Source organism: Emydura macquarii, unplaced genomic scaffold (genome assembly GCF_026122565.2).
Source record: "Emydura macquarii macquarii isolate MOO-44397 ecotype Brisbane River unplaced genomic scaffold, CSIRO-AGI_Emac_v2 contig_2205, whole genome shotgun sequence".
In the NCBI taxonomy this organism is placed as follows: Eukaryota; Metazoa; Chordata; order Testudines; family Chelidae; genus Emydura; species Emydura macquarii.
The window spans coordinates 22,291,982-22,314,434 of NW_027132342.1; the positions used below are offsets into that span (position 1 = coordinate 22,291,982).

At 42.1% G+C, this 22,453-nt stretch overlaps 1 protein-coding gene across 2 annotated transcripts in view; it reads left to right on the forward strand.

Moving 5' to 3' along the window:
* NUP205 (nucleoporin 205) overlaps window positions 1–22,453 on the forward strand; it is an 86,525-nt gene that overhangs the window by 53,655 nt on the left and 10,417 nt on the right. For both annotated transcript variants that reach the window (XM_067559714.1, XM_067559715.1), the window contains 14 exons: window positions 356–513; window positions 2,017–2,097; window positions 2,799–2,990; window positions 4,779–5,049; window positions 5,558–5,656; window positions 6,764–6,912; window positions 7,913–8,104; window positions 8,400–8,521; window positions 9,800–9,938; window positions 10,178–10,304; window positions 11,857–11,933; window positions 13,714–13,842; window positions 14,054–14,180; window positions 15,280–15,446. In XM_067559714.1, coding sequence (XP_067415815.1) covers window positions 356–513; window positions 2,017–2,097; window positions 2,799–2,990; window positions 4,779–5,049; window positions 5,558–5,656; window positions 6,764–6,912; window positions 7,913–8,104; window positions 8,400–8,521; window positions 9,800–9,938; window positions 10,178–10,304; window positions 11,857–11,933; window positions 13,714–13,842; window positions 14,054–14,180; window positions 15,280–15,446 — 2,030 coding nt within the window. The remainder of the gene's footprint in view (window positions 1–355; window positions 514–2,016; window positions 2,098–2,798; window positions 2,991–4,778; window positions 5,050–5,557; window positions 5,657–6,763; window positions 6,913–7,912; window positions 8,105–8,399; window positions 8,522–9,799; window positions 9,939–10,177; window positions 10,305–11,856; window positions 11,934–13,713; window positions 13,843–14,053; window positions 14,181–15,279; window positions 15,447–22,453) is intronic.

The window sequence follows — 22,453 nt, forward strand, 5'->3', positions numbered from 1 at the left end:
AAACATAAATGACTAAAGTTGGACTCTTAAATCCAGGGCAGGCACCCAAAAGGTGTTGCAAGTTCTTGGCATCTCTAAAAACCAGTCTGTTTTTATTTAGGAGCTGAATTAACACCTGAAAATTTTGGCCTATGTGCATATATAAAATGAGAAATAACAAGTAGAAATGAGTTGTTAGTCTAAGTCATAAAAGACAAAAAGCCATTCTGTTAACATCAATTCATAGCCTTAGCTTCTCAGAAAGCTCTTACTGTGAGGCCTGTTTAAGTGAAGAATTGTGTTTACAAAAGTCAGTTAAGGTCCCAATAGTTCCTTGGTTTCTCTGAATAGGATATTAGTTCATTTTCTTCCACAGTACGCAGGAAGATCTTAAGTATCCTGGACTCAATTGACTTCAGTCAGGAAATCCCTGAACCTTTGCAACTGGATTTTTTTGATCGTGCTCAGATTGAACAGGTCATTGCGAACTGTGAGCACAAGAATGCACGTGGACAAGTTATCTGCAACGTCAAGGTAAACAATGTTTGGAGAGTGCTGTCTCAAGATATGCAAGCTGTCTAAAACTTGATTTGGTAATTTAAAAAAAATGGCTGGTAGGATTGGGGTTCTGCCTTTACTGGTCATTGTACACACTAATAGTATGTCTGGCCCCCTTGTTGGGATTTACTGTCCCAACAGGGTTCAGACTGTCAACACTTTCAATTGAAAATATCTTTATTAGTTCAAAGGCTGATCAGCCCAGTAGCGTGTTAAAGCATGCAACAATTGGCAGTTAATTTATTATCCATCCCTCCCTAAGTACTAGGAGCTGCGATCAATTACAGTAGGGCAGGGAGCAGAAATCACCGCATCTTCCAAGTATTCTGCAGTCTTGGCTGCTTATGGACCTTCTGAGCAGCTTTACTTACTATTGTTGTTACCCTTTCCTATAGAGCAGAAAGTTGCAAAGCACTCAGAATTTATTTTAACTGGATCTTGTTTACTACCCTTGCGTCTTCTACTTCTTCATTAGGTCAAACACAGGTCAAACAAGTTTTGCCTAGGAACTACTTACATCACTACAATTGCCTTGTTATTATATTAAGCACCATTAGGTTTACCTCCTTTTACAGACTCAGACCTCTTATTCCTTCACCCCACTTCTCCATAAGAGAGTTCAGCCATTCCAGTATGTGAACATGCACTTATTTTGACTATTTTTAGTTGGATGTTTCGTTGTGTAAGCTAGTTAAACTAAAACTGATTTTCTTTTTATGTCCATGTCTTGCATAAGAGTTATTGATCTTCCATCTGTATTATATTGATGATGGATGCTGTCAGTAGAGGTTTTTGTGCTCTGCCGTGTTTTGCCATTCTAAATTCCCTCTCCCCCCGAATTTTATGAATAAAGTGACTTAAATTGTCACTTATTTATATACATATGTATTGGAGTAGCATGCAAAGATTGCAGTAAGCATCATGGCTCCTTTGTGATGGTTGCTGTATGAACATATAGGAATACACAATCCCTGCCTTGAAGACTTTATAGTCTGTAAGACAAAGAACATATAAGCAAAGTGATATGGGTGATGGTAGGAACTTAGTTATATTGGTACCAGGTTATTCCATGTCTTTTAAAATATAATTGTTTTTAAAATCTTTAGGTTTTTGTTTTGGAGTGGGAAGAGGGAAGGGATTGTGGGAGTAAAAGAGGGGGTGGATAAAGGAAGAGGAAAACTGTTGGGGAAAGGGGAGAGAGAAGTGAAGAGAGGAGGGAGTGAAGTTCAATGGGTAGAGAAAGTGAAGTTGGGCAGTTGAAGGGCTGCAGTAATAGGAGAGGGGTGGGATAAGTGGGGATATGCAAAATCAAGAAAATTGTCTGCAGCTGTCTCCTAAGCTGACTCCACTATGCTTATGTGTTACAAATTTTTCCAAACAAGCAGGGAAGTTCACAATCTAGACACAGCAGTATTTAGGCATACTGTAGCCCCCTTTCATTCAATTAGTTTGATTTTGTTCTTGTTCTTTCAATTCCAGTATCTTCACAGAGTTCTGGTTGCAGAAGTTAATGCCCTTCCAGGAATGGCAGCCATAGGACAGAGACCTTTACTCATGGACGTAAGTCTAGTTAAAATAACTGAGAGCATGTCTTGGTAGAGAGTTAGTATACAGCAAACTGGGGTGTAAATCTACAGCTCACTAGATTGCTGTGCTCTAAGTGTCTGTGTGGAACCTGCTACCAGGCACTAAAAGTTCCCTAGTGTGCTTTAACCTACTGCTGTTTGAAATGGGAGAAGGTCAAAGGACATTAGGGAACTTTTAATGCCTGGTAGCACGGTCCATACCTAGAGCCCTGCAAATCCATGTATATCCACTTTATATTCACAGGTGTCTGCATCCACGGACCATTTTTGCAGATTGCGGAAGGAAGCAGATCCAAATTTTATATCTAAAGCCCTGCAAATTTGCAGATATCTGCTTTAGATCCACAGATCATTTTTGCGCATTGTGGATTAAATGCGGATATAAATTTTGTATTTGTACAGGGCTCTATCCATACAGCCAGTTAGTGCATGGCACTCTAGAGCACTGTAGATTTACACCCTGCTTGCTGTGCACTAATTCTCCTTCTAGAAAATTCCCTTGTCTCATTGAATTGAATGAATAATCCCATTGCTTTTTGTGATAAACTAAAGATATTTAAGTGCTTTATTTTTTCAAAGATTGTGATAAAAAAGTAAGACAAGGCATCTTTCAGTCTGTTGTCATTTTCTTGTGTTATATAATCTAACTAAAATTTCCTTTTCTTGGGAGTCCAGGAGATCAACACAATTCTGCAGTATGTGGTGGAGCGGAACAAGCTGCTGCAGTGTCTCCATGCAAAGCGGCATGCACTGGAGTCTTGGAGACAGCTGGCGGAAATTATACTGACTGCCTGCCCACAAGACCTCATACAGGCTGAAGACAGACAGCTGATTATTCGGGACCTCTTACAAGATGTGCATGACAAAGTAATGCTCTTTTGAAACCAACCATCTCTTTTAACTGTGGTGGTACTTGATTTTGCATTAAAGGGAAACTTCCATCTTTTTATTATATTACAAAATACCTATTGGGCTACAAAACATATTGCAAAACACCTACTGTTCACATTCAAGTTTTCCTCTGTCACTATCATTTTGCTAGCAAAAATCGCATGCATTATGAAGAGAGGGAATGCTTTGTATCGTTCATTAACAATCACGATGACTGTAGTACAACATGTTGACAAATGCCAAAGAGGTTCCAGTCTGATCGTGAAAGCTGGAAAGACAGTGACTGTGGTGGGAATATGATAAAAAGAAAAATAATGTTTTGAGAAAGGAGAATCCTCAGGGATGTAGCGGATCACCGGCAGGGAAAAACAAACACCTCAGATGTTAATTTAGTCCATTTGGATGTTTAGTTGCATATTCCATTGTTGGTTTCTTGGGGAGAAAAAAAAAGTGTCACATGCAAGTGCAAAAATTTGATGTTACAGTAGAGAGGGACTTTTAAAAATGTAGTGGACTTTTGGGACCTAAGATCTCTTGGGGTGTTTTACCACTGAATTATTGCAGTAATTTGAGACAAGATGGACAACTAGCCAATCCCATTACTATCTATCCAGGACAAAGTCTGATGAGGAATATTGTGATTGTCAGATCACTGAAGCATTACAATTTTATTTTTGATTTTCTTGTGCAGATCTAATTTCTGACGTGTCATACACAATCATTTTATTAGGTGTCCTATTGAGAAACGTATAGCAGAATTTTAGAAAATTCTTTATTTTCAATTTTGTCAGGGTAAAAATACAAATTGTCTGATTTTTATTACAGTTTTCACTTGGGTTATTTTAGTACAAATTATTTTAAAGAAAAATTGTATAGATCTTTTTTTTTTTAATTCCCAATATGTTTGTTTCAATAATGTAATCATAAGTGTGGCCTCCCATGGCCAAAGCACAGTGAATTCCCAGAGTTTTTGGAGATCAAGAGCTAAACCATCTGCCTCTTTGAAATGTGCATATTATCGATCCTGTTAAGAGCGATTTTTTTTGCTAAAGGTTTTATTAACTTTGGCAAATAAATAATTTTACCAGTTCGTAAAGATAACAAAGAAATAATCGTGCCAAATCATTTTATATGGATAAAAAGTCAAGTTAGGAAAAGAACTTTGGTTGCAAAGGATAACTGAGAAGGTAATTTTACCACTTAAATGGTCAAATGAAACAAGACCAGTGAAGTACTGACTTGGTCACTTTCCTGAAGAATTCTTGTAGCTGCTCTCAGATGGGTGCCAAGTTTTTCTAAATTCTGTCGTTTAACTTTTTGTCATGGATTTTTTTTTAGATATCAAAATGTAACAGGGTTGAATTGTTCTTTCTCTAACTTGTTTGTTTGTTTATATGTTAAATATTTAAAATCAACCTTTAATACATCCACTGCGCTCTTCTCCCTTTTGTTTCTCCGCCCAAATCCGAATGTCATTATGTTTGTAGTTAAGGGGACTGAGAACCAAAAGATGAATAGTCTGGTCCAAAATCATTATATGATTACACTTTCTGGGAAAAAAAACCAAAAAACAGTGTTCAGGTATTGATTTATTTTGTATAGAAAATCTTCTATTTCTAATTTCATGAAATAAAAATGTCAAATAATGTAACATTAAGATGTGTTCCTTTTCTTTTCAGAAATTGTGTGAGTGTGGACAGCTGAATAAGTGAACTAGTATTTCCTGAAATCATACATGTGCTCTTTTTTCCCCTTCCTCTTAAGATCCTGGATGATGATGCAGCTCAGGAGTTAATGCCAGTTGTGGCAGGGGCTGTGTTTACCCTTACTGCCCATCTGAGCCAGTCTGTGCGCACTGAGCAAAAGCGGCCGCTTGCAGTCCCTGTACCTGGACATTCCCAGTATGTCTTGATGCTGGATGGTTCTTTCACCCCATCACCTGGTTCAGAGGGCATGTCTGTGGGTTTCGCTTCCATTGGTGACTCTTCTCTCCATATCATCTTAAAAAAACTACTAGATTTCATTTTGAAAACAGGTATGCCGTTAGTGCAGTTGTTTTATGCTTTTATCTATGGGTGGATTCTAACAAGCCAAGACTGAATAAATGCACTGTGAAGCCCCCCTTAGGTCATTGCATTGAACTTCTTTATTCCACTAACACATGCACCTTTCAAAGTTACCTTTTTAGACATCTTGCAAGTTGTTATTCTAAGGAGACAGTTGCTTAGCATGTTGTCCTCAAAATCCAAACCATTGAGGTAGAGGGGTCTGTGGTACGTATGTATATAAGGGAGTTGAATGTTGCAGTGGTTATACCTTATGGGACAAGACCTTGCTTTGCTAAACTCATTCTCATAACCCTGGATTGGTGTACCAATGACAAGGCTCTTACATAAGAGAACATAATTTTTCATTTGTTTTACTACTGTCATCACTAATATTGTGGAGCTAAATTAAGTGGGGGCACAGATGATTGTAATAGAATAATGATTTGACTTATGCCAATTTGTTCCCTGTTACAAATAACTATTTCCTCTGAGCAGGTGGTGGATTCCAACGAGTGAGAACGCACCTGTATGGATCACTGCTTTATTACTTACAGATTGCCCAAAGACCAGATGAACCAGATACCTTAGAAGCAGGTAGAATACAATTGTGTTTTGAGAAAGACAAGACCAGTTGGATATCAAACCCTGTGCTATTTGTTATCCCACTATGTTAGAATTAAGTCAGGATAGAGTATTGTCAAAAGCCATTTCTAAGTGTTTATTCAAAATGTGTTATGTGCCATGAGTTTAGGATTTCCTGACATTAAGGACTAAGATATGTGATCTGTTATTCAGTGTCCATTTAACAAGGAGGAAACCATAATTAAAAATCCGTTAAAGGGCTCAGGACCAGTTAGAAATTATTAAATTTGTTAAATTGTTGTAAGCTGTTGGAAAACATTCTTTGCACTCCTGCCTGTGCACTCTCTCTTGATGTTTCATTTGGAACTACAGGAACCTTTTGATGCTCTTTGGCTCTGTTACTATTCTAGCTGAAGATGACTGGAAAGGAACTAATTTTCAAAGCTAATCGAGACTGCTTCTTAAGCAACTAGCAGGGCTAGTGGTGCAAGCCACACCTTTTCTGTCTAAGGGCTGAATTCTTTGCCTCTTCAGCCTTTCTAGCCACTGCTGTATCTCAGAGCAAGGGATCAGGATCAGAAATCAAACCTGGATCTCATGCATGTCGTTCAGACTACCATTACTATATTATTGTTGGGAACTGCAGTGATGGAAGTATCAGTAAAATTATTACAATTCCTTTACAGTTTATTGGTTGCTTTGGACATAACATGTTTCCACTGATGCATCTTGTTTGCTTCTCTTAAGATTGATTGCTTTGTTCTCAGTAGAATTTTGTTAGGTTCAGCTCAAAAAGTTTGCACGTGTATGTATTTTATCCTACAGTAAGTTTTTTCTGAACAGACCGTCTGAGAGAGGAAGGTGTACATGCATGTTTTACCTCCTCCACTTGGATGTTCTGGCCAGAATAACTGATTTTAGGATAGAATATATTTGTATAGGAACCTTTTCACTTAAAAAATAAAAAACACAACCCACTTACTGAGATTATGCATAGATTGTGACTGCGTTAATGTCCTGAAAGAAGTGGCTGCTGTTTAGCTGAATCTAGGATAGATGTATACAAATCACTTCATCCTCCTGCATCTCTCTTAATTCTATTTTTCTCACTTTTTATAGGCAAGAAAACAATGTGGGAACGTCTGACAGCTCCAGAAGATGCATTCTGTAAACTGCAGCGAGAAAACATGGCAATTATTGAAAGCTATGGTGCTGCCCTCATGGAAGTGGTCTGCAGAGATGCCTGTGATGGTCATGAGATAGGCCGGGTAAATGAATCTATTCCCTTGTAACCCAAAGTGTTTTATTAAAGGGATGCTTTTCAACTATTTAGGTGAATTTTTGGGTTTTTTTGTTTTTTTTTACAATCATAATTTGGTGAGTATTACAAATATCTACGGAAATAAAAAAAAAATCACTTGACAATTTACTGTAGATATATTTTTTAAAAAACACTATTTTGGTGTGCACCATTGAAAAGCAATGTGTGAATTCACCCTGCTAGCTGTGCAGAAGCAGGGCCATTGTTAATTCTGTTGCAGAGGACAAAGTACAGGATAGGGAGCTAGGACTGATACCGATCTACTGTTTGTTCTTGGGCAAATCTCTTAATTTCCTTGTGTTTACTTCCTCACTTGTAAAATGTGAATAAAATCCTCACAGGGAAATCATTTTCAAAAACTGTGTTTAAAGATGATGTCAAGTATTTCACTGGACTAATTATGATTTATACCATCATATTTTCAGTTTTTTTAAACATTTATTTTTCTTCTCTTGCTTTATGAAAGATCCACCCAAACAGGGAAAGGAGTGAAATTGACGAGACAGGTGGTTTTGTTAAATGCACAAGTAAACAAACTGAAGAGAGAGAATGTCTTGTTACAAATAGTAAATAGAGTAGATTAAAAAAAACAAATAAAAATACTATTTTCAAGTAGATAAGTGTCCCTGTAATGTTTGTAAGTATTTTGAAGATGTTCTAAATAGTATTAGTTTTGTTAGATTGAGCAATAAACAACAAAGGGAGTCAAGTTAGCTTTCTCTATACTAAAACCACAGGAACTAAATGATGCAATAGCTTCCAAATAAAAGATAGTTTAGTGTGGCGGAAAAATATATATTCAGTGTTGTTAAAAGGTTCTTATAAACAATGAACCAAAATAAGATCTGAATTTCAGTGTATAAACATGTTGCCTGTCTCGAGGCATGTATTGGAAACCTCAGCATTCTGGCTAATTTATTTAATTATTTTTCGTTTATTATTTTTAGATGCTGGCATTGGCTTTACTTGATCGCATTGTCTCAGTAGACAAGCAGCAGCAGTGGCTATTGTATCTATCCAACAGTGGCTACCTAAAGGTTCTTGTGGATAGCCTAGCAGATGATGACCTCACTCTTCAGAGCTTACTCTCGCCACAGCCTCCTTTACTTAAAGCTCTTTATACCTATGAGTCCAAAATGGTAAGAACTCACCAGTGACTGTTTTCTTCACGAACAAAAGTTGTTTTCCTGAGCTTTACATTCTTGAGAAGTTACATGTCCCGTTAACAGATTACACATTAAAAACTGCATGAGCCATTCTGTTTCATCACTCATTGTGCTCAATATATTGTATTTGCAACAATAGCAAAAGTTCTTCTGCGTATAGTAGACATATTTTGGGATAGTGTAGAGAGCAAGGAGGGCAAGAACGTTAATACAAATGGAGTCTTACCTTAAGTTTGCATGGCTTTTTTTCCCCTCTTCTATACTCTAGGCATTCTTGACCAGAGTGGCTAAAATCCAACAGGGGGCATTAGAGTTGCTGAGATCTGGAGTGATCGTGAGACTTGCACAGTGTCAGGTTTATGACATGCGACCAGAGACAGATCATCAGGGGTAGGTGTCCACAAAGTTTATCTTTTAACTGAGTGCTAGACCATAAAACCCATTCTTGGTGGAGACAAAAATCACTGACTTTTGTAGGCTTTAATCCTTGTCATAAATGTTTACTCTGTTAATTTTTCAGTAGTTAAATTTAAGCTGACTTCTGTTGACATGGAAAATCCCAGTTTATGAGGCATAAAGGGATAAACTATGGTACTTTCCAGCTTGTTCCAGGATACCAAACCCTCTAGCTTATCTGATTCTGTAGAAAGTAGTCCATTATTTTTTAAAACATAAATTAGGTTCTGCTTGTTTAGAACTGCAGTTGCTGAAATCTACAGCAGCGAAAATTAATGTTGTTTAAACCATTTTTCTATATATCGTAGGCTTAATTTTGAGGGATTGTAGTTGGTTTGAAGGGTGTGTTTAGAGCCCATATATGATGCTTTCTCTTCTCCTTCCTCCCTGTAGTAACACGCTGAACATATAGTAGTGAAGTAAATTTAATTTCCATGTCGCTTCATGATGTATGTAATTATATGTGACACAGCAGCTCCATGGAGTTGTACAGTGTTGTTACATTAATTAATTAGAGTAACCTAGATATGCCTAACTTTTGTGGTAGAAGGTTTGTGTCTCTAATTTTTTTAAGGTACTGGCAACCAGGAGCAGGAGCTCAGATGACCAGTGTCTGTTGGAGTGATGCAATGTGCAACTTTTGGTTGTGAGGTGGTTGGAGGAGGAAAAGGAATAACTTGTGTGTTTAGGGAAAAATCACCTTGAGTAATTTCTAACCCTAATATTCACTTTAGCTTTCCAAGGCAATATTTGCAACAAAAAGAACTAGAAACTTAAAAAAAAAAAAAAAAAAAAAAAAAAAGAGCTTCAGTAAACACTGAGGACTAAATATATTAGTTGGAATATACAAGCTCTGTTGGAACCTGAAACGGGTTTTTTAGAAGCCACTTGTTTTCATTGGGGACAGCTCAGGAAAACAAATCTGGTGTTTCTAGACCAAGTCTGTCTGATTAACCTGGATATTTTCAAAGAAACATTTTCTTCTAGCTAGAGAGAGTGCCTGGGAAACTTCAGACAGAAAGCAGCTTTCTAAGGAAGTAAGAAGGGCTGTGTGTGAAATTTACCTTATACTGGAAAGCTAAACCCTTAACTAAGGATCTATGATTGAGTTTTGAGAGGTTTCCCAGCCCTTTAGGGTACTTGTAAGCTGTCTGTTTTTGTAGCCTCCAGTTTCCATCAACTATTGATACCTTGCATCTTAAATCTCTTCAGAATGTTTGGAATGAGAGATCCCCCTATCTTCATTCCTGCCCCTGTGGAGCGCTATCGCCAGATTCTTCTCCCAGCCCTCCAGCTCTGCCAGGTGATCCTCACATCTAGCATGGCACAACATCTGCAGGCAGCAGGACAGGTAAACTGAGAGGCCAAGAATTATCTTCTAGTGTTTGACATTTGCTGATGATATTGTTTGTAGACCACATTATATATAATATTTGTTCTGTCAGTAACATTTTTTTTATAATGTTGAGAACCATAACCCATATGAGAAATTGCACTAAAGTTCTTATAGTAATAATTCTGATTTTATTTATTAGATTACTATTAAATTTTTCTCCGCTCATATTTTCCTTCCTCCTTTCTGTGGTTCAGGTTTTGCAGTTTCTCATATCCCATTCAGATACTATCCAGGCAATCCTGCGATGTCAAGATGTCAGTGCAGGATCACTCCAGGAACTAGCCTTTCTGACAGGAATAATCAGCAAAGCAGCTCTGCCTGGTAGGGATATATCTTAGATTGCAGAAACTCCAGTTTTGTTACACTTGTCAGACTGAGGCTTGGTCTGCACTACAGAGTTAAGTCAATCTAAGCTATCTTACATCGACCTAATTATGTCAGTGTATACACTACTTCCTTGGTCCCCCTGATGTAAGTGCCCTACTACACCGATATCATAACTTCACCTCCATGAGAGGCAGAGGGCTTATGTTGGTGTAGTTAGTGTGACCCAGTATCTGTATAGACACTGCGGGTTACTTACATGGGCTGTTGGCTGGCCGCCTTGTCAATTTCAGGATTCCATGCTGGAGCAGTCAAATTGACAAGAAAGCCACTCAAAGCTTGGGCTCTCAGCCCCCTTTTTCCCCCCACTTCCTCTCTTAAGTCAGTGGAAGTACTTCTGGTAAGTACGCACACCTCCAACAGAAGAAGGGCAGTGGGGACATGAACCACTGCGGTAATTACTGTGGTGGCTGTAAGTCGACCTAACATAGATTGACTTAAGTTTGTAGTGTAGACATGCCGTTAATCACATTCGCTTGATTCTTACTGATATACTGTCAAAGGAATAAGATGCACCATGGAAAACCGGTTAAAAATTGTATCTTAGAATGTGTGGCTTTGGAAAGAGACATGGGAAATAATTGTTTTTGAGCCAAAGAATGGTAGGTTGTCAGGGGATTTGGAATCCACATCCATATGTTGATGTAGACTTGACTTGCCTGCTGCATTTGCTTAATAATACCTAATACTTATACAATGCTTTCAGGCTGCAAAGTGCCCTACTAATATTCGTCTTCACAATGTAACTGGGAGATAAGTACAAGGGAATTGTTCAGGCAGCCCTCTTTACAACCGAGGAAACTGAGGCACGGTAAATTATCTGCCTAAAATAATCTAGTTCATTTTCTATTTGGTAATATTTAATGTTTCCTACATTTTGAATTTATAAAAAGGGTTTTTTTTTTTTGGTTTTTTTTTTTTTTGGGGGGGGGGGGAGGGGGGGGTAATGTGGGTTAGTGCATTAACTACTACTCTCTGGGGATCTGCCTTCATGAAAGTATATGTTCACTATTGTGTTGGGTTTGGTGATCTGCTCTAGACTCTTGTGGACATAGTTGTGCTCCTTCCAAATTCACCATGCTATATTTTGTCATGAATGGCAATGTTTTCTCAAGAGAGGCCTATAACTAGAATAATATGGGTCATATAGTGCTTTAGGTCATGACTGAAGTGCCAAGACTTCATGTGCCAAGATTTTGTTTTTTTCATAAGTGCTAAAATTCACCCCAAAACTTTATTTTAAAAAAATGCATATAGTACTACTAAATAAATGATGTAATTACATAATCATATATCCCCCCCAGTAGCTACAGCTAGATCAGATCACATTTTTCGCAAAAATGTTTGTGCAAAAGTTTTGTCAAAATTTAATTTGGATGGAGATTTTCTGACCAGCTGTATTGGCTAAATGTAAAATATTAAACCATAAGTGTTTGTTTTTAATTTAAAAAACCCCATGTATTTTATCTTCTCATGTCTGTTTTGCTAGGTGTGTTAGGTGAATTCGACATCGATATTAATGAAGGGACGCAGATGGAGTTACAAGGGCATATAGGACGATTTCAGGTAGCTGAGTTTTATGTTTTAGTCCCATATTTGTTTAGAATTTCATATTTAAATGAGAACTTCATCCTAATTTTGTACCAGTTCTCATGAACTGTTATTCTCTAACCAAGAACTGGGAATCTTCTATGCCTCTCCTTCCCTCCCACCCCCCAATGCCGCCCCCCCCCCCAAAAAAAAAAAAAAAAAAAAAAAAAAAAAAAAAGGAATTGTCGCTTTTGGCAAAAGAAAAGATAGGTTAGAGACTTTCATTTTACAGTTGAGCCTGCAGAGATCTATAGGATTCATCTGCTAGCTGTGAAGAAGGGGCTAGAATTTGAGGCCAACACCAAAATGAAGTAATTCAATAGTATTTCACTACCACTTTTGCCACAAGGACATCCTCAGCTCCTTTGTTGATGTGTCTGACACACCCAATGTCTTATTTCTTCCCTTGCTCCTTTTAAGGAGAAACCTGATATACAGTGCAGGGCAGTAGGTCTTGATTAGCGTTCATAACGACAGTCCCTTGTCCAGGGTTGACGCCCTAGTTTCTACTTTGAAGCCTTACTGTTGTACTGGTTTCTCCCACTAGTAGGAACTACTTCTTTCTAACCTAATTGTATAAAGAGGCCGCCACACCAAATACTTTTGATTGGGAGAGCAAGATATGTGTTCTCTTGAACTCCTGATCATTGCTGCTCCATAGATGAGCCAAAAGTGGGCCTTGCAAGCAGTAAGTAGCTGCTGTAGTACTGGTGGACCGAGTGCTCAACTTGTGCATCCCTAAGTGTGAGTCCCCATGGGAAACCAAAGGAAGGATTCCTGTTTTGTGCAATTTAATTTCTTCATTCATTTAAAAATTGGGTGGTCTGAATTATATGATTGTAACAAATTGAGTGAAAAGACAGCAAGTTCTGAATTCTAGCCCACACACCGCTGTGTTCATCAAATAAGAGAGGAAGATTTAATTATTTTTCCCCTTTACACCTCCCTCTCTCCAAAAGTATCTAGCAATAAATATTTCTAAGGTGTATTTTAATAATTGCCGTGTGGAACTGGTTCAGTGTTTGAGGTATATTTGATGCTCATAATAGCCATGTTTAAACTAAGAACACCACCATCCTGGTCGATAGTTATTAGTGCCATCCTATCAGACCATGCAATATACAATGTATTTGACTTGGAATTGGTTTGTTTGCTTCAAATTTACATGGTTTAGTATCTTTTTATCTAATCTTAGTTTTAGAATTTTAAAATGATTGGTGCTCATCCCAGTCCAGAGTTGCCTATTATTATCTAAACCAATATGGTTTGGTAACATTGGGCCTTTTTCAGGAAACTGAAAACATGAGAAGGGTTTGAAGACATTTATCTCTAGTGTGTTTTAGAGGACATATTGGGTATAGTCTAACTACATTGGACATTTCCAAACTGGTAATTTTTCAAAATTGAAGATTGGGTCCCACTGGTTTAAAGGGTCGCCTTTAAAAGTACCATTTGCTTTCAGGTTGATTTAAGGACAGACAAAAAGTAAACTTTTATATTCTTTGTGATTTAAACATTTTAAGATAAATGTGTAAGGTAAAAATTTAGCTTACAAAATTACTCCCATGTGATGTGAAGTGCTTATTTTATATTACTGCTCCTTGTGTTATTGATAGAATGGATAATAAAGGTTAATGAAATCTTTAGGATTATTATGAATGCAAATGTATCATTTGCAAATTTGTAAATGTAAATATCAAAGAAAACTTATAACTCTTTAGCTGAGACTCTAACCAAAGTTTGTTTTCTGTCACAGCGCCAGTGCTTAGGACTTCTAAATCGGTTTGGAGGTTCAGACAGACTCCGTCAGTTTAAACTGCAAGATGATAATGCTGAGGGAGACAGAGTGAGCAAGAGGGATGAGATTGAGTTGGCCATGCAACAGGTGAGGAAATTGGGGGACAGAGTTACATCTTCACAGCACAGCTAAAATACTCAGTCGAGAATTGTGAGATACTTGACATGGCTGATTTGAAGCCATTTTTAGTCGTCATACTAATGTATTCAGTTTGAAGAGTTCTGAAAATAGTAATAATTGTCTACCCAGTTTTTATCAGTCTTACCTGTATTGACTTGTGATGATTCTTCCTTTGTAGATCTGTGCAAATGTAATGGAATACTGCCAGTCACTTATGTTACAGTGTGCCCCCACCTTTCAGCACACTGTTTGTCTGTTCACTCCTAGTCTGTCAGAGTCAACCAACCGAGATGGACCTCGTCAAGGTAGTCTTGTGGTTTACTTGTTTTGTATGTATCCGAGACTGAATTGTGAATGTTGGACTGATAGCTGGTAATGCACCTCATTCATGATGTGTGCAACATGTCTTTTCTAGCTTATTGAAGATGTTAATTGTGCCAATTTACAACAAATTGGGGATGGAGATTGTGTGAGATTGACTGGTGAAAATCTAGTGCATTAAAACAATACACCACCAACTCCAACAGGGCAAATTAAGTTTATCTTGGAAGTAAATATTTTGCAGTGCTATTAGAAAGACATGGTGGTGTGTTATCTCTAAGTTGCCATTGTGATACAAATGCCTGATCCAATCAGTGACTTTTATTTTCCATTTGATTGTCTTATATATGTAAGAACATGTTTTTCAAGAATTCTTCTCTTCCCCTGTGATGGAACTACCATCTTAAAAGCTGCAGAATTACTATAAAAATCAGCTTTTAGAGAACTTTGAGGCCTGAGTTAGTTCAGTGAAAAATTATAGGTCACATGTTTACTACTGAGAGTGATCTGTGCTGGAAAGTCTGAGTGATAAATGGGCTGGATTTAGGTAAAATCATTTGTTTTCTATCCCTTCAGCATCCCAGAATGATTTTCAGAGGAAACTCAGAATTCTGGGGTTTAATAACCCTGAGCTGTTGTGCAAATCATGGAAATAATCTTTTTTGTGGCTAAAGTGTAGCCCCCAGTGCTCCTATTATGGCTTGGAATAATGATCTGCACCACAGTTGAAATTTCCCTTTGCATAGCACTAGGGCACACAACATTTAGCTCTTTTTGTTGCCACTGATTATCAGGGAGGGAAATTGGATGTGAGTTCTGCACAAAGCAGAAATTATAGGGTTTCATCACAAAAGGACATGTGGGGAATTGAATGCTAACATCTGTCTGTTTGTCTGCTGTGTGTCAGCAAGAGATGAAATCACCCAGATTTGTCCTAGGGTCTCATCTGTAATAAATGGGGCTCATACATCCAAAATAAAGTTTACTTATCCCTCACTATGTGGTGATGAACAGTAGAGGATAAACTGCATGGCTATGGAGCTTTAGAAAAGTTGTTTTAACTTTGATGGTGATCTCCCCTAGATACACAAGCACCAGTGGTCCCATATTGGCGCCTGCCTGGCTTGGACATCATTGTCTATCTGCTGAAACAGAATGCTAATGATTTCTTCAGTTATTATGATAGCCATCGTCAGAGTGTTAACAAGCTACAGAATGTGGAACAGCTCCCACCAGATGAGATAAAAGAGGTAACAGGTTCTACAAATTCTCTAGGCTTTATCCTGAACAATCAGTAGTATCTCATGGCATATCTGTTGCCTGTAAATAAACTAAATGTAGAAACAGCTGTAGTACTGAGCCTGAAATACCTTAGATAGATAGTTGAGCTTTAACAATCTTATACTTGTCGCTTTTTACTATTGGGGAAAGGGCAGTGTTGGAATTGACAAAGTGGGAACTAAATGGCCATGGAAGTGATCATTTATATTAAGATAAGAAAAATTTCAAGTTTCATGGATGGTACTGAGCGGATATTTACTGTGAATTATACTAGAAACCGGTACCCTTAAAGGTCAGCATGACATATACTTTATGAGACTGGTCACCACTGATGTCTCTTGTCTTGCCAGCCAGACAAAATAAGTAGATATTAAACAGGTGTGACTCTCCCATCAGTCTCTGCAGCGATGATTGGGTTACAGGGGGAAGGATAATTGAGCTGAAGATAAGTAACTATTGTTCCATCAGAATGAAGCGATAAAATGATTTTGATCCTGAAGGAACACTAGACTTTGCCAGAAAAGAGTGGGGTAGGACTTGGTTTCTTTGTTTTGGGAATAAGGAGGGAGAAGGAGAGAGAGAACTTCTTCTCCAGGAGAAAAAAGTATTTGTGTGCTTGCTCATGTCCATTCCATGCTAGGTGTGTGCACACCACATCATCAGCACAGTTGCTAGAGATTTTTCCCTCAATGGTATTCATAAGACCGGTGCTAGGAACCTCTGAGGCCGCATGTGTATGAGCCGGTATAAGGGATGCTGCCAGCTACATGACCTTTCAGTTCCTTCTTACCGCCCATGATGTGATCTTTCTTGCTCTCGCAAGGCTTCTTTCCCAATGGTGTGGATTTTTGTAGATATTGTACAGTTATTGTAGTGAGTGTGTATAGTTTTTAGTTAGTGTTAGGGTATATAATAGTGTGAATAGTTGTCCCTGTTATCAAGGGAATGTCACGCCAGGGGCTGGCCATGCCCTGATCCCCAGGCTTCAAGCTGTGTCCCTCTTGTGGCAAGCCCATGCCAGTGAGTGACCCGCACTCTAGCTATTTAAAGTGCCTTGGGGAAAACTCACATTAAAGAGAAGTGCCAGATCTGCAGGGGCTTCAGACCACGTACTCAAAAAGACAGAGACGTTTGTCTGAGGGCCTTACTCATGGAGGCAGACCTCAGACCAGTCTCAGAACTGAGCCGCTCTGAATCGGCACTGAGCACTTCAGCTTCCATGTGAAGCGCTCTACTGGCACCATGCTCTTCCTGGCACCATTTTCTCTCATTGGTGCCAAGGAAGAAGCATAAGAAACAGTGCTCCAAGAGAGGGTGCTCTCTGGTGCCGAAGAAGGACAAGCATAGAGTGTTGGCTGGAGTAATGCGACTCATGCCTGGCCATCATGGTACCATCCAGATAAAAACCCTCCATGGTCCCGTTGTGGCAGTCTGTTGTATTGTTACATTTAAGTTCCATCTAAATGTTAATATCTTCCTTTGATTTTTGATTAACAGAATATAGTGACAGTCAGGAACTATTTGGTTACATCGATAATCAATGGCAAGAATATAGGTAATTACAAACCTATATCTAGTTCCAAACTCTTAACAATGCAAGATTTAACCTCAGAGTCTTAGCTATTTACAATGAATGGCTCTAATTACCATTTTAATACCTTGAAACATCCTCAAAGGTTGATTTTTGGGTTATTTCAGCCTGCTAGGCTCAACCTTTCCTGGCCCAATGTCACAGAGGCTAAGAGATTGGAGGCAAGGTTTATTCAACAGGCAGCCTCCAGTTACCTATCTCTAACCAGCAGGCTCTGCTTGGGAGGTATGATTTTAACCTGTGGGACTCAATGGCCAAATTTGGGGACTCCCTGCCTCAGTAGTTGAGGAGGGAGTTCATGGCCATCTTGGAGGAAGGCAAGATGGTGGCCAGGACTTCCCTTCAGGCAGCTCTGGATGCGACTGACTCAGCAGCCAGGACTATGGCATCAACAGTCACCATGAGGCGCTATTCGAGGCTCCAGTCATCGGGTCTCTCTCATGGAGTGCAGCAGTCTATCCAGACTTCCCCTTCAAGGGGCCCTCTTTGTTCTTCAAACAGTTGTACTCTAAGCTTAACAGCCTCAAAGAGTGGAGGTCTGTGTTGCACTCCTTGGGCCTTTGCACACCCCCGGCCTCCAGGAAGCATTTTAGGCCACAGCAGTTTTCCAGATTCCTGGTGCATCCCAGACGGGAGCCCTACAGAAGAAAGGGAAAGACCTATAAATGATGCCAGCCCCTATCTTCTGCCTCAGCCTCCCAGTTGGGCTCACATAGATACCTTTTGAAGGTATGCCTGAGGATAGCATACCAGTCCCGACTCTGGATCCATTCCCCCTTTTGTTTTTGGTCTGTCACCCTTCAGCCCAGCGTGGTCGTTTATAACTTAGTACCATTAGCAGTCGGTTATATCTTGCAGTTTTCATGCACCCTCCTTGCACCTCCATCCCTCTTCAGGGACCATTCTCACAAACAGCTTCTTGTACAGGAGGCGCAAGCCCTCCTGTGAGTGGGGGCCATAGAGGAGATTCCTTGAGACTTGAGAGGAAAAGGGTTTTACTTCCAATACTTCCTAATTCCAAAGGCCAAAGGGAGTCTTCGGCCCATCCTGGACCTGTGTCGTCTCAACAAATACAGCAAGAAGCTGAGTTTCCACATGGTCTCCCTGGTTTCCATCATTCCCTCCCTGGATCCAGGAGACTGGTACGCTGCTCTCGGTTTAAAGGAGGCCTATTTCCACATCTCTATCTTCCTCGGGCACAGGAGACTCCTCAGGTTCATAGTCAGGGTCAACGCCACTACCAGTTCACTGCACTTCCCTTTGGCTTATCAGCAATCCCACAGGTCTTCATGAAGTGTATGGCAGTGGTAGCAGCCTTCCTCAGATGTCGAGGCATGCAAGTCTTACCTGTACCTCGACAACTGGCTGATCAAAGGTCACTCGCAGGCTCAGGTCCAGCGCAGCATCGGTAAAGTACAAACCACCTCCCAAGCACTGGGTCTGTTGATAAATGAGCAAAAGTCAACTCTGGTCCCAGTATAGAGATTAGAGTTCATCGGGAAAGTGCTTGACTTGATCCAGACCAAGGCCTACTTAGTTCAGAATCTGGCCTTCGGTATGTCGGACCTAATCTCCAAGGTTATGACCTACCCACTAGTGACTGCTCGGGTTTGCCTCATTCTGTTGGATCATATAGTGGCATGTACTACATGGTGCAGCATGCAAGGCTGTGCCTCAGACCTCTACTCATGTGGCTAGCATCAGTCTACTTCCCGAGCAGACACTACTTGGACTCGGTATTCACAATTCCATCACAGTCCTCACTTTGCTAACTTGATGGAGAGACCCAGGTTCAGTAATGAAAGAGGTACCCTTTGCCTCCCCACATCTATTGGTAACCTTTGTTTCAGATGCGTCAGACCTGGTGTGTGGAGCCCACCTCGATAGTCTCAGGACTCAGGGCTTCTGGTCCTGGGAATAACTCTCACTGTATATAAATGTCAGGGAACTCAGAGTGGTATGCATGGCTTTTCAGGCCTTCCTTCCTCAGATCTCAGGCAAGATGGTGCAGGTCTTGATGGACAACATTGCCTTGGTGTTTTACATCAACAAGCAGGGAGGGGTTCAATCTTCAGCCTTGTGCCAGGAGGCCTTCCAACTGGGACTTCTGCGTGAAGCATACCATCCACCTTGAAGCATCACATCTCCCTGGAGCCTGAAATGTACTGGCGGATCACCTCAGTAGATCCTTTTCCCCTCACCACAAGTGGTTTCTTCACCCGGAGGTTGTCAGTGTTATCTTCCAGAAGTGGAGGTCTCCCCAGGTGGACCTGTTCACCACCAGACAGAACAGAAAATGCTATCAATTCTGTTTGCTACGTGCGCACAGCAGGCGCTCCCTCTCTAATGCCTTCCTGCTCTCGTGGCCAGACCACTTTACACATTCTTGCCGATCCCCTTGGTTCACAAGATCCTCCTAAAGGTCCAAAATGGGACAAGGCAAAAGTTCTTCTTCGAGTGCTTGCTCATGTCCATTCAACTATAGGTGTGTGCACGCCTCCGTGCATGGTTACCTGGAACTTTTTTCCCCTTAGCAGATCCCATAGGGCCAGCTCCGGTGCCCCCTGGAGCCCTGCGCACATGCCGTGGTATATGAGGTGCTGCTGGCCGTACACCCCCTCAGTTCCTTCTTTCCGCCTGTGACGGTTTTTGGAACTAGCCTTGCTCTCAGCAAGTACTATTCCCCTTGTTTGGACTTGTTTGTTATTCTAAGTTAGTTTTAGTTAGTTAAGTAGTGGTTAAGTGTTGTTAAGAGTAGTTAGAGATAAGGCAAGTCCCTGCGGGGACTTCAAGCGGCCTGGCTATGCCCCGGTCGCCGGGATTCAAGCCATGTGCCTCCTGCGGGAAGGCCTTCCTGCTCAGTGACCTCCATGACCGCTGCCTTAAGTGCTTGGGGGAAGCACACAGAAAAGAGAAGTGTAAGATCTGCAGGGCTTTTAAACGGAGGACTCAAAAGGAGCAACACATCCGGTTGTAAGCCCTGTTGATGGAGGCAGCGCTCCACCACCAGCACCAGCCTCGACTTGGCACCGCGCAACATCGCTGGCACCGAAGAGGAAGAAGCAGCATGCGGAGCGCAGACACTCCCCTGGGCCATCGGTACAGGCAGGGTCGAGTACGGAGATGCACTGGCCCCGGCCCGTTGAGTCTTCTCCAGTGCCTGAATGTCCGGTCCTGGAGCCTCCCCTGACTCCTGGGAGTGGAGAGTGCCCCTGCCAACGCCGTCGACACCGGAGGCTTTTCAGGTGGCAAGAGCCTTGTTGGCCATGCCTATGCCACCTCCGCCCTCCCCTCCGCCGAGGGAGAAGGGGCCGGGGTCATGGGGGAAATCTGCGTTGGGTCCCCCTGAATGGTGGTGGAGATCCACAGTATGGGGAGGAAGATCTCCCACCAGACGGTCTCCGAGGGTAGAGCAGAGCTGCTCCCCCAGAAGTTGCTCCATGTCGGCGTCATCAAGCCAACCTGCTCCGGCACAGGACGTGGAGTCTCCCTCTCGGCACCGACATTGATCTGGCATGCCAGGAGGTGGCACCGGTCAAGGTGTGCCAGGTGGCGCTTGGACAGCTCCCGTTCCAGATCCCTGGCACTGAGGAGTTCGCCCGTAGCTAGATGGCGCAGAACCGTTCGCTATTGGAGGACCCGGCACTGAGGAGTTCGACCACACCGAGGTGGCGCAGAACCCGGTTGCCATCGGAGGACCCAGCACTGCGTAGTCCACGACGCGGAACCCGGTTGCCGGAGTTTGGAGCAGCGCCGACCTCAGTCATCGAAAGTGTCTGCAGGGCCTCAAGGCAAGAGGCAGCAGAAATCATCGGTACCGAGACGACGCTCTGGTATCTCTAGCTCTTTGGAGTGCACCTCTGTTCGTCGACACCACTCGCAGCGACGTAGGCAGTCCTCATCGTCCTCCAGGTCAGAGGTGTCGAGAAGGCAGTCCCCAGCACGGAAGGGTGCCCGGGACCGAGGATATACACAGCACTGCCGGTCCAGTGACTCGGGGTCTCCCGGGGGGACAGTCGTCGAGAGAGCCGACGCCCCCACAAAGCGTCACAGCCTGTGGCGCAGTCAGCCCCGGGTTGGCCCCAGAGTCAATGGCCGCAACAATGGCCTTATTGGGCCCCATGGGGTATCCAGATGGGGTTGGGGCTCCAATCCATTATGTCATCGGGGGTGCAGTCCATGCCTCAGGCACAGGAGAAGGCCCATAGACACCACTCCTCGGACGAGGAGTCAGACCCCATGGAAAGACCCTCAATGGGTGCAACTCTTTGCCAGGTGGGGTGCACCCGCAGGACGCGCCTAGGCAGTCCTCTTCCTCCTCACTGGATGAGGCAGTCTCCCAGGACCACTCAGTGCCACTGGAGGATTTCAGGGTGTATCAGGAGCTGCTCAAGAGGGTGGCCTCCAACTTGGGGCTGGAGGTGAAGGAGTAAGAAGAGGCCGAAGATAGCCTCTTTAATGTGCTGGCAGTGGCTGTCTCGTAGAGAGTGGCCCTCCCAGTCCACTAAAGGGTCCTTAAGATTGTAAAGGCCCTGTGGCAAACCCCTTCCTCGGTCGCCCCACGTCAAAGGTGGCTGAGAAAAATATTATGTCCCGGCTGAAAGGTTTGAATATTTGTTCACTCGTGCCGCACTGGGAACCCTGGTGGTAGATGCGGCTAATCAGCGAGACAGGCAAGGTCAGCCAGGGTCCACTCCCAAGAACAAAGACAAAGACAAGAACAAAGAAGCTGTTGTTTGGGAGAAAGGTTTATTCTATGGAAAGCCTGCAGTTCAGGATTGCCAACCATCAGGCCCTCCTGGGCAGATATAATTTCAACTTGTGGGACTCCCTTAGGCGGTTTGTGGAGGCCCTGCCCCAGGACCAGGTCGCAGACTTTAGCACCATTGTGGAGGAAGGAACTATGGTAGCTAGGGCAGCGCTCCAGACATCCTGTGACGCTGCTGACTTGGCGGGCAGGGCCATAGCCTCTGCCATCTGTATGAGAAAGTGCTTGTGGCTGCAATCCTTGGGCCTGTCCCAGGAGGTGCAGCAGTCTATTCAGGACCTCTCCTTTGATGGGTCGGCCCTATTCTCCGACCAGACCGATGAGAAACTGCACGGTCTGAAGGACTCCCGGGCCACGCTTCGCTCCCTGGGCTTGTACATCCCCCAGTTTTCCAGGTGTCAGTTCCGGCCCCAGGTGCAGCAGCAGCCAAGGCCTTCGCCAAGGCCTTTTCAACCCTCTATGAATAGGTATAAAAATAGGGAGTTTAGAAGGAGAAATCAGACCCCCCAGCTCGTCCTTAGCTCCCCAGCAGGGGCCCCCAGGAGATTGGGTAACCAGAAGAGACAATTTTGATGGTACGCCCGAGGGTGGCGCCCCAACTGCTCTCCTAGATCCGC